Raw genomic sequence first — 20,978 nt, forward strand, 5'->3', positions numbered from 1 at the left:
GAGGTAACAAGGACTTGAGCTAGGGCAGATGCAATAACAGAAGGACAACAAAGACAGAAAGGATACAAAGGCAATTGTAGAGGGTCCCGTTGACACTTGGAGGCAGATTCTAGAGACTAGAATGGTGTTTTTCCATTGCAGAAGAAAATATACAGATTTGAATGAAAAGAAATTGAGTTGAGTTTTAGGCATGTAAAGTTTAAAGTGCTTAAGATGTAGATGTCCAACAGGTACTTGCAAATATGGACTTGCAGGATGGTGGAAAGAGCAGATCTAAGATCTGAGTTATAATGAGGGCACTTTGGGGACTCTGATTTGGAGATGACCAGAATCCTGTCCTTACTTTCTTCAACAAATATTTTCACTTAAGAGACATAGGGTAGGTATTTTGTGAGAAACTGACATATGAGATATAGTATCTGTCTTCAAGGAGTGGGCAGTGTAGTAAGAGAAATAGGATTTATTTCTCTGGAAGTTCCAGTGACAATATTTAACTACAATGGATCTCAAATTTCAAAACCTGAGTACAATGAAAGCACACTCTGAGACATATCAACATACGCTGTGATAACATTTACATTTTAACTAAATTACTAAATAGCTGGCTTTCCCTATTTCCAGATATATTCTACGAACCAAATATAACACATACCTTTGGCTAACAAAACTACACTTTAAAGTTGTCATCTTCAATTAGTTGTTTCATTAGAAAGAAATACAGCTTTCTATTAAACAAAGGTTGCTCTGATGACCTCATTTTAAGAAATGCTACTACATACTCAAAGAATCAAGGTTTTGGTTAAAAAAGAAGTATCTTGGGCAAAGGACAGTAGGAGGATACTGGGTACATTAGGGAGCAGGGGAAAAGGTTGGGGAGAGGTTCAAAAACGTGGGATGATGCCAAAGATAACCTTTCTCATTCTCCTAGACTCTGGAGGGTCCTCTGCATTTACAGCTGCCACAGATAAAGGAGGAACACTAGTTGGAGACACGTACTAAGAAGGCCAGCCTTCCCCCAGCTTGACCTGGCATCTCTTGTCTAGGTTTCCTTCAGCATCCTTTTGGGCTTAACATTATAACTGCTCTTTTCTCCTCCTTATGAATAAAAGGAGATACTTGAAAAGGATTTGATGGAAGCACATGTATCAGTGTAGTAAATACAGTACTCTTGGGATCTAAGTACTATTTATTTATTTATTAAAGTCTTTATTGAATTTGTTACAATATTGCTTCTGTTTTATGTTTTGGTTTTCTTGGCCGAGAGGCATGTGGGATCTTAGCTCTCCAACCAGGGATCGAACCCACACTCCCTGCTTTGGAAGGGGAAGTCCTAACCACTGGACCACCAGGGAATTCCCTCTAAGTGCTATTTATACCTTCTCCTCATTTACAGAATGCATCCAATATTTTTTTTTGCTAAAATATTAGCTATCAAGAGAGGTTTTTGAAAGTAGCTTTACAAGAAAATGTATATAATTAGGTCTCTCATTTGACATTGAATGAGCAAGGTTAAATAACTGATCAGCTTCAGTGAAGTTATGAAGGATTGATAAGGGGGAAAGGGAATGTTACTATTCCACATTTAAAACATCTTGGCAGGGAAAGTGGTTCAAGACGGCGAGTAGAAGGACGTGCGCTCACTCCCTCTTGCGAGAGCACTGGAATCACAACTAACTGCTCAACAATCATTGACGGGAAGACACTAGAACTCACCAAAAAAGATACCCCACATCCAAAGACAAAGCAGAAGCCACAGTGAGACAGTAGGAGGGGCGCAATCACAATAAAATCAAATCCCATAACTGCCATGTGGGTGACTCACAAACTGGAGAGCACTTATACCACAGAAGTCCACCCAACTGGAGTGAAGGTTCTGAGCCCCACATCAGGCTTCCCAACCTGGGGGTCCGGCAACAGGAAGAGGAATTCCTAGAGAATCAGACTTTGAAGGCTAGTGGGATTTGACTGCAGGACTTCGACAGGACTGGGGGAAACAGAGACTCCACTCTTGGAGGGCACACACAAAGTAGTGTGCTCATCGGGACCCAGGGGAAGAAGCAGTGACCCCAGGGGAGACGGAACCAGACCTACCTGCTAGTGTTGGAGGGTCTCCTACAGAGGCAGGGGTGGCTGTGGCTCACGGTGGGGACAAAGACACTGGCAGCAGAAGTTCTGGGAAGTACTCCTTGGCATGAGCCCTCCCAGAGTCCACCAAAGAGCCGGGTAGGCTCCAGTCCAAATCACCCAATGGTGATTCCATTGGGTCACCTCAGGCCAAACAACCAACAGGGAGGGAACCCAGTCCCACCCATCAGCAGACAAATGGATTAAAATTTTACTGAGCTCTGCCCACCAGAGCAACATCCAGCTCTACCCACCACCAGTCCCTCACATCAGGAAACTTGCACAAGCCTCTTAGATAGCCTCATTCACCGGAGGGCAGACAGCAGACGCAAGAAGAACAACGATCCAGCAGCCTGTGGAACAAAAACCACAATCACAGAAAGGTAAACAAAATGAAAAGGCAAAGGGCTATGTACCAGATGAATGAACAAGATAAAACCCCAGAAAAACTAAATGAAGTGAAGATAGGAAACCTTCCAGAAAAAGAATTCAGAATAATGATAGTAGAGATGATCCAGGACCTCAAAAAAAGAATGGAGGCAAAGATCGAGAAGATGCAAGAAATGTTTAACAAAGACCTAGAAGAATTATAGAACAAACAGAGATGAACAATACAATAACTGACATGAAAAATACACTAGGCGGAATCAATAGCAGAATAACTGAGGCAGAAGAAAGGATAAGTGACCTGGAAGACAGAATGGTGGAATTCACTGCTGCGGAACAGAAAAAGGAAAGAGAATGAAAAGAAATGAAGACAGCCTAAGAGACCTCTGGGACGACATTAAATGCAAAAACATTCGCATTACAGGGGTCCCAGAGGGAGAAGAGAGAGAAAAAAAAGACCCAAGAAAATATTTGAAGAGCTTATAGTCGAAAACTTCCCTAACATGGGAAAGGAAATAGCCACCCAAGTCCAGGAAGTGCAGACAGTCCCAGGCAAGATAAACCCAAGGAGAAACACGCCGAGACACATAGTAATCAAATTGACAAAAATTAAAAACAAAGAAAAATTATTGAAAGCAACAAGGGAAAAACAACAAATAACATACAAGGGAGGGGCTTCCCTGGTGGCGCAGTGGTTGGGAGCCCGCCTGCCGATGCAGGGGACACGGGTTCATGCCCCGGTCCAGGAGGATCCCACGTGCTGTGGAGCAGCTGGGCCCATGGGCCATGGCCACTGGGCCCGTGTGTCCGGAGCCTGTGCTCCACAACGGGAGAGGCCACAGCAGTGAGAGGCCTGCGTACCGCCAAAAAAAAAACACATACAAGGGAACTCCCATAAGGTTAATAGGAGCTCTACAAGCCAGAAGGGAGTGGCATGATTTATTTAAAGTGATGAAAGGGAAGAACCTACAACCAAGATTACTCTACCCGGCAAGGATCTCATTCAGATTCAACGGAGAAATCAAAAGTTTTACAGACAAGCAAAAGCTAAGAGAATTCAGAACCACCAAACCAGCTCTACAACAAATGCTAAAGGAACTTCTCTAAGTGGGAAACACAAGAGAAGAAAAGGACCTACAAAAACAAACCCATAACAATTCAGAAAATGGTAACAGGAACATACATATCGATAATTACCTTAAACGTGAATGGATTAAATGCTCACACCAAAAGACACAGGCTCGCTGAATGTATACAAAAACAAGACCTGGACATATGCTGTCTACAAGAGACCAACTTCAGACCTAGGGACACATACAGAATGAAAGTGAGGGGATGGAAAAAGATATTCCATGCAAATGGATATCAAAAGAAAGCTGGAGTAGCAATACTCATATCAGATAAAATAGACTTTAAAATAATGTTACAAGAGACAAGGAAGGACACTACATAATGATCAAGAGACCAATCCAAGAAGAAGACATAACAATTATAAATTTTTATGCACCCAACATAGGAGCACCTCGATACATAAGGCAACTGCTAACAGCTATAAAAGAGGAAATCAACAGTAACACAATAACAGTGGGGGACCTTAACACCTCACTATACCAATGGACAGATCATACAAACAGAAAATTTATAAGGAAACAGAAGCTTTAAATGACACAATAGGCCAGATAGATTTAATTGATATTTATAGGACATTCCATCCAAAAACAGCAGATTACACTTTCTTCTCAAGTGCACATGGAATATTCTCCAGGATAGATCATGTCTTGGGTCACAAATCAAGCCTCAGGAAATTTAAGAAAATTGAAATCATATCAAGCATCTTTTCTCACCACAACATTATGAGATTAGAAATCAATTACAGGGAAAAAACTAAAAAACACAAACACATGGAGCCTAAGCAATACGTTACTAGATAACCAAGAGATCACTGAAGAAATCAAAGAGGAAATCAAAAAACACCTAGAGACAAATGACAATGAAAACATGATGATCCAAAACCTATGGGATGCAGCAAAAGCAGTTCTAAGAGGGAAGTTTACAGCAATACAAGCCAACCTCAAGAAACAAGAAAAATCTCAAATGAACAATCTAACCTTACACCTAAAGGAACTAGAGAAAGAAGAACAAGCAAAACCCAAAGTTAGCAGAAGGAAAGAAATCATAAAGATCAGAGCAGAAATAAATGAAACAGAAACAAAGAAAACAATAGCAAAGATCAATAAAACTGAAAGCTGGTTCTTTGAGAGATAAACAAAATTGATAAACCATTAGCCAGACTCATCAAGAAAAAGAGGGAGAGGACTCAAATCAATAAAATTAGAAATGAAAAAGGAGAAGTTACAACAGACACCGCAGAAATACAAAGCATCCTAAGAGACTACTACAAGTAACTCCATGCCAATAAAATGGACAACCTGGAAGAAATGGACAAATCCTTACAAAGGTATAACCTTCCACGACTGATCCACGAAGAAATAGAATATATGAACAGACCAATCACAAGTAATGAAATTGAAACTGATTAAAAATCTTCCAACAAACAAAAGTCCAGGACCAGATGGCTTCACAGCTGAATTCTATCAAACATTTAGAAAAGAGTTAACACCCATCCTTCTCAAACTCTTCCAAAAAATTGCAGAGGAAGGAACACTCCCAAACTCATTCTATGATGCCACCATCACCCTGATACCAAAAGAAAATTACAGACCAATATCACTGATGAATATAGATGCAAAAATCCTCAACAAAATACTAGCAAACAGAATACAACAACACATTAAAAGGATCATACACCAAGATCAAGTGGGATTTATCCCAGGGATGCAAGGATTCTTCAGTATACACAAATCAATCAATGTGATACACCATATTAACAAATTGAAGAATAAAAACCATAGGATCATCTCAACAGATGCAGAAAAAGCTTTTGACAAAATTCAACACCCATTTATAATAAAAACTATCCAGAAAGTGGGCATAGAGGGAACCTACCTCAACATAATAAAGGCCATATATGACAAACCCACAGCAAACATCATTCTCGATGGTGAAAAACTGAAAGCATTTCCTCTAAGATCAGGAACAAGACAAGGATGTCCACTCTCGTCACTATTATTCAACATAGTTTTGGAAGCCAGAGCAATCAGAGAAGAAAAAGAAACAAAAGGAATACAAATTGGAAAAGAAGTAAAACTGTCACTGCTTGCAGGTGACATACTATACATAGAGAATCTTAAAGATGCCACCAGAAAACTACTAGAGCTAATCAATGAATTTGGTAAAGTTGCAGGATACACAGAAATCTCTTGCATTCCTATACACTAATGATGAAAAATCTGAGAGAGAAATTAAGGAAACACTCCCACTTACCACTGCAAGAAAAAGGATAAAATACCTAGGAATAAGCCTACCTAGGGAGACAAGACCTTTATGCAGAAAACTATAAGACACTGATGAAAGAAATTAAAGATGATATAAACAGATGGAGAGACATACCATGTTCTTGGATTGGAAGAATCAACATTGTGAAAATGAGTATACTACCCAAAGCAATCTACAGATTCAATGCAATCCCTATCAAATTACCAATGGCATTTTTTACAGAACTAGAACAAAAAATCTTAAAATTTGTATGGAGACACAAAAGACCCCAAATATCCAAAGCAGTCCTGAAGGAAAAAAACAGAGCTGGAGGAATCAGACTCCCTGACTTCAAACTATACTACAAAGCTACAGTAATCAAGACAATATGGTACTGGCACCAAAACAGAAATACAGATCAACGGAACAGGATAGAAAGCCCAGAGATAAACCCATGCACCTATGGTCAACTAAACTATGACAAAGGAGGCAAGGATATACAATGGAGAAAAGACAGCCTCTTCAATAAGTGTGCTGGGAAAACTGGACAGTTACATGTAAAATAATGAAATTAGAACACTCTCTAACACCATACACAAAAATAAACTCAAAATGGATTAGAGACTTAAATGTAAGTATAAAACTCTTAGAGGAAAACATAGGAAGAACACTCTTTGACATAAATTACAGCAAGCTCTTTTTTGATCCACGTCCTAGAGTAATGGAAATAAAAACAAAAATAAATAAATGGGACCCTATGAAACTTAAAAGCTTTCGCAAAGCAAACTACAAACAAGACGAAAAGACAACCCTCAGAATGGGAGAAAGTATTTGCAAACGAATCAATGGAAAAAGGATTAATCTCCAAAATACATAAACAGCTCATGCAGCTCAATATTAAAAGAACAAACAACCCAACCAAGAAATGGGCAGAAGACCTAAATAGACATTTCTCCAAAGAAGACATACATATGGCCAAGAAGCACATGAAAAGCTGCTCTACATCACTAATTATTAGAGACATGCAAATCAAAACTACAATGAGGTATCACGTCACATCACATCTGATGAATGGGCATCATCAGAAAATCTACAAACAACAAATACTGGAGAGGGTGTGGAGAAAAGGGAACCCTCTTGCACTCTTGGTGGGAATGTAAATTGATACAGCCACTATGGAGAACAGTATGGAGGTTCCTTAAAAAACTAAAACTAGAATTACCATATGACCCAGCAATCCCACTACTGGGCATATACCCAGAGAAAACTATAATTCAGAAAGGCATATGCGGCTTCCCTGGTGGCGCAGTGGTTGAGGGTCCGCCTGCAGATGCAGGGGACACAGGTTCGTGCGCCGGTCCGGGAGGATCCCGTGTGCCGCGGAGCGGCTGGGCCCGTGAGCCGTGGCCGCTGGGCCCGTGAGCCGTGCCCACTGAGCCTGCGCGTCCGGAGCCTGTGCTCCGCAATGGAAGAGGTCACGACAGTGAGAGGCCCGCGTACCACCAAAAAAAAAAAAAAAAAAAAAAAAAAGGCATATGCACCCCAATGTTCACTGCAGCACTGTTTACAATAGCCAGGTCATGGAAGCAACCTAAATGCCCATCGACAGACGAATGGATAAAAAAGATGTGGTACATATATACAATGGAATATTACTCAGTCATAAAAAGGAACAAAGTTGGGTCATTTGTAGAGACGTGGATGGATCTAGAGACTGTCATACAGTGTAAAGTAAGTCAGAAAGAAAAAAACAAATATTGTATATTAATGCATATATGTGGAACCTAGAAAAATGGTACAAATGAACCAGTTTGCAGGGCAGAAAAAGAGCCACAGATGTAGAGAACAAACGTATGGACACCAAGGGGGCAAAGTGGTGGGGGTGGGGGGTGTGACGAATTGGGAGATTGGGATTGACATATATACACTAATATAAATGTATAAAATGGATAACTAATAAGAACCTGCTGTATAAAAAAATAAATACAATTCAAAAATTAAAAAAAAAATCTTGGCAGAGGGGTGCTGGTAATCTGATAGCTTCCTCAAAAGGCGCTATATTTTTTTAATTTTCAAAGCCCTCCATGGGGCTAAGCCAACAGCTAGCGTAATCATACATGAGTTTCACATGTAATTAGGAGAATTACTAGAAGTTTATGCAATGTTTCTCGTATTTAAATGTTTAACTGGTTCTTGATTCAGCCAACAGTTGGAAGACAGAATAGCCTTTGTTGATAGTTTTCAGATTCAGATTAAACCAAACCTTGTAGTCAGACGGTTGAGAGCTCAAGAGGAGGAGGGAGGAACTCCAATAACTTGTTGTTTTGCAAAATGCTAGTCCCAGTGAAATAGAAGGAAACACTCTATAAGGCATAACCTTGGTCTCCAAAAAGGACACACTAAAAACTGCAGGGATTTAACATGGAAGCCTTATTCATGCTATCTTGGTTAAAATTAATGAGCTGCAAAGAAGTGTTAATTTACCTACAGTGACAAAAAGATTTGGGAGATAGCATGTGAGGATTTTATGTGAGGTTGCAAGAGGATTCAAAGTGATTCCTCAGCAAGCAATACCCAAAAGACTGCAGCAGCCAACTCTAGGTCTAGTAGATATCCTGGTGCTGCAACAAACATTCAGAAGGCTTCAGAAGGCACTGAGTAATTCTCTTGGCAATCATAAATATAATACTGAGTTAGGAAATCCTTTATATAAAAGCAGAAGGGAAATTTATTTTGCCCTTTAATGAAATGTTCTATGGATAACCTTGCCTTTTAAGATAATTTATATTTAGTTTAAGCTCAGTCAATAAATGTGTATTTTGAACATCAGGAATGACTTTAATCATAGTGTTAATTTCATTTTACTTCTGCTAATCAATTTTATACATAAAGTAGTTCATATGTTAAACAGTATGTGAACCAAAATTAGGAATATAAACCCTTCCTAATGAGGTACGCTGACAGTTGCTTAAAGAAAAATATACTTTTTTAATTACCAGAGAGGACATAACACAAAGTGGTATTAAAAAACCTTTAAAAAATGATACTATACAATTTCCACTAATACTGGCTTTGAATTTGTGTTTTTTGATATGATAATTCCAGTTCATTTAAAAAATCACAATATTATAGAAAATGTAACATTCTTTTTAGATACAAATACCACCATTGACTCAGAATACTTACAATAGCAAAGGACATCATGTAATATAATGCTTGCCATATTTTGCTTTTTAAAGAAATAATACACTTATGTTTGTGTTGAAATGGTAGTTTTTAAAAAAAAGATTAGACTTAATGTAAAGGCCATAGAGTTGATTATTTGTGCTCCCCTGCAAATGGAAACATCCTTTTTCCTACTCATTGTTGAGTTAGATGAAAATTCAGATTCTATCCCTTTGCTATAATTCCTTGATGATGTAACATTATCTCATACCAAAAGAGGTACATAACAGTAGAAATACTTTTGATAATTTACTGGAATTTCATTTCACAGTTACTGAGGTAGAAACTGGTCATGTGTTTTTCCATTAAAAGATACAAAAATTCATCTAAATGTATTGATTCAAAGACATGCGTTTTTTTCACCAGCTGTTTTATAATCATAATTTCCAAACCACACACTGCATGGAAATTTGCTCCTTGATGTGTGTTTTTTATTTACAAAGACTTACCACTAGTGAGAATGTTACAAAGTAACACTGTAAAACACACTGAGAAAACAGTATGGACTGTGTCACAAACAGCTAGGTACTTTAGAATTCAGTGTGAGTCTCAGAAATAACTCTGACCATTAAGTAAACATCAAATTTTTAATAAATAACATACATGAAAAACAAACATTTTATAAAAATTACCTTATACCTAACAAAATAATTTCTTTGATGAAGATTTTGGTTGGATTTATCCTGGCAGTGTTCACTTATATAAAATTTTTGTACTGCATTTACTCTATTCTAATGAAATTCCACCCTTTTGGAATCACACAAGAGATGAAACAAATACAGCTACAATATTGTGCCTTCTTGAAATGCTTCTATCCACCTATAAGAGAAAGTTGTTAGATTTTAAAATAGAATCATCCAATATATGTTACGACAGTATAGATAATAGCTGTGCCTGTGGATCCAATTACTCTAACAGTATATTTAAGATCTTTCCTATAGCAAATGAGAATTCTGTATGTATAGAACTACCCTTTATTTGGTAATCTGGACCAAACTTTGGCCTGAAAAGTGTATCTCTTACTTCTTTCTCTTTTTTGACCACACCACACAGCTTGCAGGATCTCAGTTCCCCAACCAGGGATAGAGCCCAGGCCCTGACAGTGAAAGTGCCGAGTCCTAACCACTGGACCACCAGGGAATTCCTGTGCATCTCTTATTTCTTTGAAGCATGAGGAAGGGGCCATTTCATGTAAAGGCTCTATGAAGTTCTACTGATCCCATTTAATTGATTTTGGAAGTGGATATATCTGCAGAGGCCTTTATTTCAACCCCCTTTCTGCCTTTGGGAATACTAGCTCTGTCCCTGTCTCCTCATCTCTTAATTCTACCAACCAGAGACTCCTTGGGCATCTGTAGTCCAGACCTATTCTAATATTTTCAGTGAAAGGGAATCTAGCATCTAGTAGTCTACTCTCAGTTGATCTAAAGTTTGCATGCAATATAAAAGTGTCTCACTTTCATAGAAGTCTTTCTAAAATTCTTTTGCCTCAAAAGTTTTATTTGACAATATACACAGCTACAATTATTCAGAAGACACTTGGAGGTAGTTTCTTTGTACCTCCCCAGTGGTGTAATGGCTTCTAAACTTACCATGAACACTTGAAATCATTCAATGTAGTTAGTAAAAGTAGCCTGTAGCAGATTTATCTCACATTTTAAGGATGGACTTTTAAAAAAAATTTTAAATGCAAAAGGCATATAAGTTATACCATAATAAAAAGGCTTTTTAAAAGTCAAAAGTTTCCATTAAAATTAACACATTTTAATATTCTATAATGTGCAAATACAGCAACGCATATGATATTAACCTAAAGAGAAATTTATAAATTAGCCTGTATTAATTCTAAATATCAAGTAAGCTGATACCCTTCACCCAACTACATTTAGCTCTGTCTTGAAGGGCTTTCTATCTTGTCAACTTAATGACATAAAGATATATATTCAAAAGCTTATCAGCTTGATGATGAATTCAGGTAAAAATGATGAGAAATATAATATCCAACAGAATTTTAGGGCAATTACTATTTTATCCAAGTAACTATTTTTTAAAGAAAAAATAGTTGTGTCATAATTTAAAAATATTCTTCAGTACTCAAAAGTACCTGATTATTATTCAGGAACATATGTAATTCTGGTACATTAATTTTAACTACCTAAAGAAATGACAAGCCTGGCTTATTTAAAGTATTCTTTTTGATCTGCATGCACTTTTAAAGCCTATTGAGAAAACATGAGCACCTCTTAGTGAAAACAAAATGTATATTTTGTGAGGCCAAAATGAAAATCAAATGAAAGGGAGGCGAACTGAATTGTTTTGTTCAGAAAGGACCTCAGTTTCACAGAGATATGCTTCTCTATGTTAAGCAACCTTATGACATCTAAATAAATATTCTTGTTGGAATTTTGAAGAGACTATTTCAGCCTTTTCCACCTAAAATGATATCCATTTCTTTCTACTCAGTCATTGGGAACAGCATGGGAGCCTCTTAATGTGTTTGACCTTTTCTCCAAAGGAGTAAGTCAGCAAGCAGCTGTTTAAACCCCTGCTGTTCCATGGCACAATTGAATCATTGGATTGCCAAAGTCCCAGAATGTTTCAAGAGAAGATTCTTAACCTCATTGGAGGAGAGGTCAAATAACCTCAGCTTCCCTTCCTTTCAGCAGAGGAGAATCATGCTGCTTCCTTGAAGGTCATGTGTACACAAAATATTTTGGACAGAACTACCTATTTTCTTTCCCTCTCTGCCTCCTGAAAATATTCCAGATACTCTTGCCTGTCTTTAAAACAATTCTAAAGAGTTTGAATAATACGTTAAATTCTTTCTAAATGGTATGTCTGATTTAAATTCTTCGTTGTTTCCATGCATGGAAGTAGGTTATTTTTAAAATCAATCAGTTAAAGTAACAACTTGAAATCTAATGTATGAAAGAAAAATATGTCTAAATTACTTACTTCTGAGCCGAGTGAGCATCATCTGCTTTGAATACATAAAATAACATGTTTTTGTGCAGTAACTGAAACACTCTCGACTCTGAATTCTCATCTTTGACTTGAGTGACAGTGAATCCTAGTAAAGGTTGACTCTCCAAAGCTGCCACATCCTAAATTTACAAAGACACAAAAGGAGATGGGTTTCTAAATGGATACAAAATTCAGATCTGCAAACTCTTGATCTATATAACTCTAACTTAATTTCAAATACATATATATAAAACAATGGTAATTCTAGCAACTTATTCACCTTTCATTTACTCAACGATATTTATTGGGACATCCCTGCCCCACCTACACCATGAGCCAGGCACTATGCCAGACAGTTTTCAGCGTGTTCATATCCACTGAATTTCACATAATTTCTCTACAACCACAGGAGGTAAGTAATTATATTACTTTCATTTTATGGATGTAGAAAATGTAGCTCAGAAAGGTGATATACCCCAGTCCCACCGAACCTCTGCCTTTAGTGAAGTAGTCAGTAGTCACATGGCACTCCCCAAACTTACATTTTAACACTATGGAAAATTCCTAACATTTCTGAGTAAGAGCTCTTTAGATACAAAACAAGGACACTGTTCATGTCAAAAATAATAGCAACATCTCCCCCCTCCCAAAGCAAAGTAAAACAAAAAACAGAGACAAAACAAATAAATTAGGTAAACATTGTAATTATTTCCAGGTAGCATTATAAAACAAGACCCTCAAATTATTCATGTTTAGATTTCAGATCTTACCTCACTTGCAGCATACGTATATAGCACTTTATTTTTTATGACAAACCACAAGTGTTTCCAAGGTTTTTTATTGCCCTTTGATCTGTACAAGTAGCCACTCATAGAAGAATCTTCTGTGTTTGCTGATACCTAGGTAAGCAAACCCCACACACAGTTTAATAGTTTTCATACAAAAACAAAATTTAAAATCACAAAATTGCTTTTGATCATTGGTGCTGAAAGCAATAACCATAATAAGAATATCATGTTTCAGAATGAAATTGTTTATTTTCAAAATCTGCTACTGTACAAATTGAATACTGCCATGCCATGAGCATAAAATCCTTCCTTTTAGAAGCAATTCCAGAATTTTACCTGGTTTAGCTGTGCTTGCATGTATGTGTTTCTTTGCGGGTTCACCTGTATCTTCTCGGTTGCCAGAAGATGAATAATAATTCCACATGTCAAAAATGCCTTTTATTTTTATTTAAGATCCATCCACTTTATTTTTTAACATCTTTATTGGAGTATAATTGCTTTAGAGTATTTTTTTTTTTTTTGCGGTACACGGGCCTCTCACTGTTGTGGCCTCTCCTGTCGCGGAGCACAGGCTCTGGACACGCAGGCTCAGCAGCCATGGTTCACGGGCCCAGCCGCTCCGCGGCATGTGGGATCTTCCCGGACCGGGGCACGAACCCATGTCCCCTACATCGGCAGGCGGACTCTCAACCACTGCGCCACCAGGGAAGCCCCGCGTTACAGTATTGTGTTAGTTTCTGCTGTACAACAAAGTGAATCAGCTATACATATACATATATCCCCATATCTCCTCCCTCTTGCATCTCCCTCCCACCCTCCCTATCCCACCCCTCTAAGTGGTCACAAAGCACTGAGCTGATCTTGCTGTGCTATGTGGCTGCTTCCTACTAGCTATCTATTTTACATTTGGTAGTGTATATATGTCCATGCCACTCTCTCACTTCGTCCCAGCTTACCCTTCCCACTCCCCATGTCCTCAAGTCCATTCTCTACGTCTGCGTCTTCATTCCTCTGCTGCCCCTAGGTTCTTCATAACCTTTTTTTTTTAGATTCCATATATATGTGTTAGCATACGGCATTTGTTTTTCTCTTTCTGACTTACTTCACTCTGTATGACAGACTCTAGGTCCATCCACCTCAGTACAAATAATTTCGTTTCTTTTTATGGCTGAGAAATATTCCATTGTATATATGTGCCACTTCCATGTCCTGGCTATTGTAAATAGAGCTGCAATGAACATTGTGGTACATGACTCTTTTTGAATTATGGTTTTCTCAGGGTATATGCCCAGTAGTGGGATTGCTGGGTCATATGGTAGTTCTATTTTTAATTTTTTAAGGAACCTCCATACTGTTCTCCATAGTGGCTGTATCAATTTACATTCCCACCAACAGTGCAAGAGGGTTCCCTTTTCTCCACACCCACTCCAGAAAAATGCCTTTTTAAAATTGTATTTTGGGACAGTATATATTGTTTATTGCTCCTCTTATTTTGGGTGTTAGGGAAAATTACTTAAACCTTTAACTCAGTTTCTGAAATAACTTTCTGGATTTCTAAAAACTTTATCAATAGAAAAGTAAATAGAAAATTCTTTTTTTTTGGCCATGCCTGCATGGCTTGTGGGATCTTAGTTTCCTGACCAGGGATCAAAGCCGGGCCCTGGCAGTGAAAGCAGAGAGTCCTAACCACTGGACCACCAGGGAATTCCCAGAAAATTCTATTATTAATGGTGATTTTTTTTAAAAAAATATTTATTTATTTATTATTTTTGGCTGTGTCGGGTCTTATTGCGGCACACAGGATCTTTCGTTGCCGCATGAGGGCTCGTTGCAGCACTCGGGCTTCTCTCTAGTTGTGGCTCTTGGGCTCCAGAGCATGTGGGCTCTGTAGTTGTGGCACGCGGGCTTAGTTGCCCCGCGACATGTGCGATCTTTGTTCCCTGACCAGGGATCGAACCCAAGTCCCCTGTATTGGAAGGCAAATTCTTAACCACTGGACCACGAGGGAAGTCCCTTAATGGTGATTTTAAAGATCAGTTTCTGCTCCCCAAATTTTGGTCTAAAAGAAAAGAAGCTTGTTTTGCTTCATAAAAGGCTGAAAGTGTTTCAATCTCTAGGTAAAAGACACTAAGCCTTCAGTGATTATAATATGGCAGTTGAAACTTTTCTCTTTTTAAATATAGGAAAAATAGAGATATAAAAGCCAAGTTTAGGAACTGCCTTATTGGTGGTATGGTGAGCAGACTCCCAAGGTGGCTTCCCACTGAGAATCAGGCTGTTGTAGCATCTCCTCCCCTCCAGTGTGGGCAGGACCTGTGACTGCTCCTAACCAACAAAATATGGTGAAGGTGATGCGCTATCACTCCCATGATTATATTACATTACATAAGACTCCATCTTGCTAGCAGACTGGCTCTAGAGACTTTCTACCATGCTGGCTTTGAAGAAGTAAGCAGACATGTGGGGAGGCCCACGTGGCAAGGAGCTAAGGGCAGCTCCTAAGAGCAGGGTAGATCTTTCCCTAGTCAGCCCCCAGATGAGAACTCAACACTGGCCAACACCTTGACTGCCGCCCTAAAGAGATCCCATCTAAGCTCCTGAGATAATAAATGTGTGTTATTTTAAGCCACTACATTTGTGGTAATTTGGTACAAAGCAATAGAAGACTAATAGAGATGGGGTCTATGAATTTTAAAGTATATCTCTAATCATGTAGTAATTGTATTAATTTCTTATACATTTCATAAAAAGGATGATATATTGTTTAGTGGAAATTTTATTTATTTATTTATTTATTTATTTATTTATTTATTTATTTATTGGCCATGCCGGGTGGCATGCGGCATCTTAGTTCCCTGACCAGGGATCGAACCCGTGCCCCCTGCATTGGGAGCGTGGAGTCTTAACCACTGGACTGCCAGAGAAGTCCCAAGTGGAAAATTTATATCTAATGTTAAATTAGAAATATCTCTCAAGTGCAAGTAAATTTGTATACAGAAATAACATCCCTGTATAGAACTACTAAGTAATTTTTTTAAAAAACTAAAATGTTTACATTCAAAGGAGTTTTCTCTTAAAATGTAGTCACATTGGGATACCCACTATGTACTTATGTTAAGTGTTACTATCATTGCCCAAAATATTTTGTACATTACTCTTTTGGAATATTTTACAATTAATTTATTAGCCATAAAAGATTAATCCCAATACTGAATAGTCATACATAGTCCTCTATTATCTTTTTAAAAGCAAAATTGGTGTTAACCAGCTTAATCACCTAACTGATTCACAAAACTTTCCTTCCAATGATTTATTTAAAAAATAAATGGGTTTCCCTGGTGGTGCAGTGGTTAAGAATCCGGCTGCCAATGCAGGGGACACGGTTTTGAGTGCTGGTCCGGGAAGATCCCACATGCCGCAGAGCAACTAAGCCCGTGCGCCACAACTACTGAGCCTGTGCTCTAGAGCCCACGAGCCACAATTTGTTAGCCCATGAGCCACAACTACTGAAGCCCGTGTGCCTAGAGCCCGTGTTCTGCAACAATAGAAGCCACCGCTATGAGAAGCCCACACACTGCACCAAAGAGTAGCCCCCGCTTGCAGCAACTAGAGAAAGCCATGCACAGCAACGAAGAACCAAAGCAGCCAAAAATAAATAAATAAATAAATTTTTAAAAATAAAAATAAAAAATAAATGAAATCCAACTCAAGAGACGCAGCCCGCCATTACTGAGGGTGCTGAGGCTCTGAATGTATGTAATTCTAAAAAAGAGGAATTTCTAAAAATGTACTGAACATCACTAGAATAAGAACACAACTTCCTAATTCCTCAAAAAGTTAAACATAGAATTACTGTATGATCAAGCAATTTCACTCCTAGGTATATAACCAAGACAAATGGAAACATAAGTCCACATGGAAATCTGCACACAAATGTTTATAGGAACATTATTCACAATAGCCAAAAGGTGGAAACAACCCAAGTGTCCATCAATCGATGAATGGCTAAGTTGTAGTACATACATAAAAAGGAGTACTATGCAGACATGAAAAGAAACAAAGTGCTGGGCTTCCCTGGTGGCGCAGTGGTTGAGAGTCCGCCTGCCGAGGCAGGGGACACAGGTTCGTGCCCTGGTCCGGGAAGATCCCACATGCCGCGGAGCGGCTGGGCCCGTGAGCCATGGCCGCTGAGCCTGTGCATCCGGAGCCTGTGCTCTGCAACGGGAGAGGCCACAACAGTGAGAGGCCTGTGTACCGTAAAAAAAAAAAAAAAGAAACAAAGTGCTGATACATGCTATAACTTAGATGAACCTCAAAAACATTGTGCTAAGTGAAAGAAGCCAGACACAAGGGTCATATATTGTATGACTCCTTTTATATGATAGATCCAGAATAGGCAAATACATAGAGCAGATCCATGGTTGCCAGGGGTTGGAGGGAGGGGGTAGTGGGGACTGATTACTTAGCAGACACAGGGTATTCTTATGAGGTGATGAAAAAGTTTTGAAATTGGAGCAATATGGCAGTTACACATCACTGTGAATACACCAAATACTACTGAATTGTATATTTTAAAATGGTTAATTATATGTTATGTGAATTTCACCTGAGTTTTTTAAAAAAAGACAAAAAATACAGCTTTCTGAGGAGACTACTTTGACTTTTATAGCACTTAACTGGATAAATTTCCCCATGTGACCACAAAGGAGCAAGGCAATGGCCCTCAAACTTTAGTACACATATATCTGAATCACCAAGAATGCTGGTTAAAGTTTCTGATTGTGGGTGGGCCCAGGAATCTGCATTTCTATAAGTTCCCAGGCGGTGCTGCTGCCGATCTGGAGGATGCTTTGAGAACCAGTGGAGCCAAGGGAGAAATGGCTGCAGCCAGGAAGGCCTGTTTGTGTGGCTGGGTGAAAAGATGTACAAAAAAGGATTGGAATTAGGTTGAGTCTAGTCTACAGACCATAACGAGTTTTGGTAGCCAGTGCTGTGGAGTTTCGACTAAAGAGGGGAGCACAGGTAAGAATTATATTTATAAAATGTGACATCAGCATGGAGAGGTGAAAAATTACAGAGAACTTAACATTAATTTGGTTGGTTAAGAACCTTAAGGTTTTTGAATGTACATTTAGATTCAGGAACTGTGTGATGGAAGAAATACAGTTCAGGGGTATTCACTCAGTTGGCTTACCCAGTTCCACATGAAACTTGGCAAATGGAACTGTATGTAAGTCCTATTTTTACTATATGAGATTGGCTATAAATCACTTCCTAGTGTTTCAATGGCCATGATGAAATACACTCAACTTTACATGAGAAACATGATCCTGGTCAAATTTTTAGAGCTGTTTGCTCTTCCATGATGGAAGACCTCCACAGCAACCAAGCAAGAGAACAGAATTTAAAACTACTCTCCTGGCCACAAAACTAGCATGGGTAGAACTAATTAATAAAAATCAAAATAGGAGTGACCAGAAAGGCAGGACTGTCTGAATTCTTGACACGGGCTGACTGAACACCTGAATTTGAGGAACTGGGATAGGATATCATTGATGCCTGTGGATTTACTCCAGAGGCAGGTCTAACTCTGTAGTCTATTATCACTTAAAATTTTTTTCTTTTAAGTTAAAGGAAGAACAACATACTATCAGTGATGTCAGCTGTATATAACCAACTAACGCCTATAAAAAACAAGCCATGCAGATGAGTAAATGCTAATAAAATGCCCCAAATATTCTATAGACTTCTTCCCTCTCCTCAAAGGAGAAAGGAAGGGGTCTCCTCAAAGTAATTTTAAAAATTCACACGTGTCCAAGTTATCTTTCCTTTCTATCATTGCTATAAAATGTTCTCCAAACCTTTCAACAGGCATTTTCTAAATGACTCAGGTCATAAGGGAGATCAAGCAAGATAGTGAGGCCTCAACCACATCCATCACCAGTATTAAAATGCATGTCTTAATAGTGGTGGGAAATGACGTCTTCCTTTATGAAAGAAAAATAGTGTATTATAAGTGTATGAATAATTCAGCCTCTATCAGGTTGCAAGTCTAATGGAAACACTTACTTCTTTGAGAGCAGCTGGGATTTTTTTCTGTTTCCTCCCTGATGGAATACTATGTAAGACTGATGATAAGGTGCTTGAAGGAGATTTGTGATTTCCAGGAGATCCAATCTTAGGAGAGTGCTGGTGATCTAAAACAAATCAGGTACACTTATATAACCAATGGTAAGCATTCTGCAATTCAATTTAATCCAAATCAATAAACGTTGTTGCATAAATATCCATGGAAGGATACTTAAGAAACTTATGACACTTCCCCAGGCTGGAAGTTGAGTGGGAGGAAGACTTCCCACTGTCTATGATTTTATACTTTTTCAACTGCAAGCCATATGAACGGATTGACCTTTTGTGCCTTAAGAATTCTGAAACATGTTTATGTACTACCAACTTTAAAAAAAATTGAAAAAATTTCCCTCCTGACTTTAAAAAAACCCAAACTGACAACATCATTTAGTATATAGATACAAATAATATTACAATGAACAAAATGCTAGAAAAGGGACTATAAGACAAGATGAGGAATAATTAATTTTCACTGCAGAGGTTCAAGGAAAGCTGGGAAAAGAATGAGAGTTTTGAGTTAGCATTAAGGTATAAGTAGGAGTTTGCCAAGCTAAAAAGCGGAGGAAGAACACTCCATGAAGACAAGTCAGCATAAGCAAAAGCACACAGATATGAAATTAGTTCATCTATTTGGAGGTGAGGCTGGGAAAAAAATGGCTGGTTCTAAGGACTGTCTTTTAGGCAGTAGGAAATCAAAGAAAGGCCTTTTGGGCTGGGAAGTAACACGAGCAGACTGAATTTAGAAAAATAAATCTGGCAGTAGGAAAGAGGAAGGATTTGCAGCAGAAAAACCTGTTAAGAAATTAGGACAGTAGTCCACATGAAAGATAATGAAGGCTTTGTTAAGGCTGAGGTGGATAAATAATTCAAGAGCAAGACAGGTTTTTCAAACATAAATTTGACAAGATTTACTGACCAAATGGGTGTGTGTGATGAGGGAGGAGTATTCAAAAATGAATTTTGAATGTTTGAGCCTATATTATATACCCAGAGAACAAAGGGAGGAACATAAGGGTGGCAAAAGATTAGATGGACGTGTCTTTTTGGAAAATGTATACAGATAATAACAAACGATTCCTCTATAAATATATGGATTCTGAAATGGCATGTCATCTAGTTATATTCATTTAGATATTCTCATTGATGATGAAAAGCTATTCTTCATCGACATGAAGGATAATCTTTTAAAAATTTAGATCCTTTAAGTTTCAGGATCTCGTCCCAAAATATAGACCTGAACTGCATTCACCTTAACTGTAGGGATGGATACTTGCAAATAACGAACAGGCAGATTTGATTTATCATTTTGTAGTTGGCGAAAAGCTGCACATTTAGATGTAAAATAAAACCTCACTACATCAGTCCAAGTGATTAGAATAAGGCTAACAAAGTGCCACCTAGTATGTTTCCATAGAGAATTACTTTACTAATAGATAAAAATGATTTGTAATGCGCACACAGTTGTGAAACTAGAAACTTGAAAATTGTTTGGAAGTTCAAAGTTCCCCTGTAACTACTCCAAGCATTTCATCCTGTGATTTCATTTCTACAATCAGGATCCTCAGCAAAACCGTTTTCAGAGTAAAAATAAGTTTCAGTCCAACCTTCCTTGGAATTACCACAAAATATGAGTTAAGAAAGCTTCACTAAGTTAAGAAAGCAAGATACTTAATATTTTGAGAGAAGTATCACCAATCATATTGCTAATGTGCCTAAGATGATTCTTTCAGAAGGTTGTCTGAAAGTATCTGGGGAATAATGGAATTTTCAATTAAATCTTTACTTATATATTACCTAATTTCTGCAGTTCTTGGAAACAATGTTCACATACTCTTGCTGGTTGATTTTTCAGGTAATCTAATCCATATTTATTTGATGAACAAGCTTGGCATACAATCTGAAAACACATTGGAATTATTTCATTTAGAATAACCTTTGTATCTAAACCATCAGTTATGTTACAATTTATAGTTCTGTCTAGTTTTC

General features: G+C 38.1%; 1 protein-coding gene across 2 annotated transcripts in view; it reads right to left on the bottom strand.

The window, feature by feature from the left end:
• Positions 1-7,444: 7,444 nt before the first annotated feature.
• The window catches only part of FGD6 (FYVE, RhoGEF and PH domain containing 6), a 107,186-nt gene continuing 93,652 nt past the window's right edge, over positions 7,445-20,978 (bottom strand). Inside the window, exons 17-21 of one of the 2 annotated variants that reach the window (XM_022562397.3) lie at positions 20,787-20,889; positions 18,933-19,060; positions 12,846-12,974; positions 12,067-12,215; positions 7,445-9,930 (exon numbers count right to left, since the gene is read on the bottom strand). In XM_022562397.3, coding sequence (XP_022418105.1) covers positions 9,894-9,930; positions 12,067-12,215; positions 12,846-12,974; positions 18,933-19,060; positions 20,787-20,889 — 546 coding nt within the window. In that variant the 3' untranslated portion in view covers positions 7,445-9,893. The remainder of the gene's footprint in view (positions 9,931-12,066; positions 12,216-12,845; positions 12,975-18,932; positions 19,061-20,786; positions 20,890-20,978) is intronic. The other variant, XM_022562396.3, reaches the window with a different exon arrangement.

This window comes from Delphinapterus leucas, chromosome 11, assembly GCF_059928025.1.
Source record: "Delphinapterus leucas isolate spDelLeu-1000000601 "Yukka" chromosome 11, BTC_Dleu_Yukka2, whole genome shotgun sequence".
NCBI lineage: Eukaryota > Metazoa > Chordata > Mammalia > Artiodactyla > Monodontidae > Delphinapterus > Delphinapterus leucas.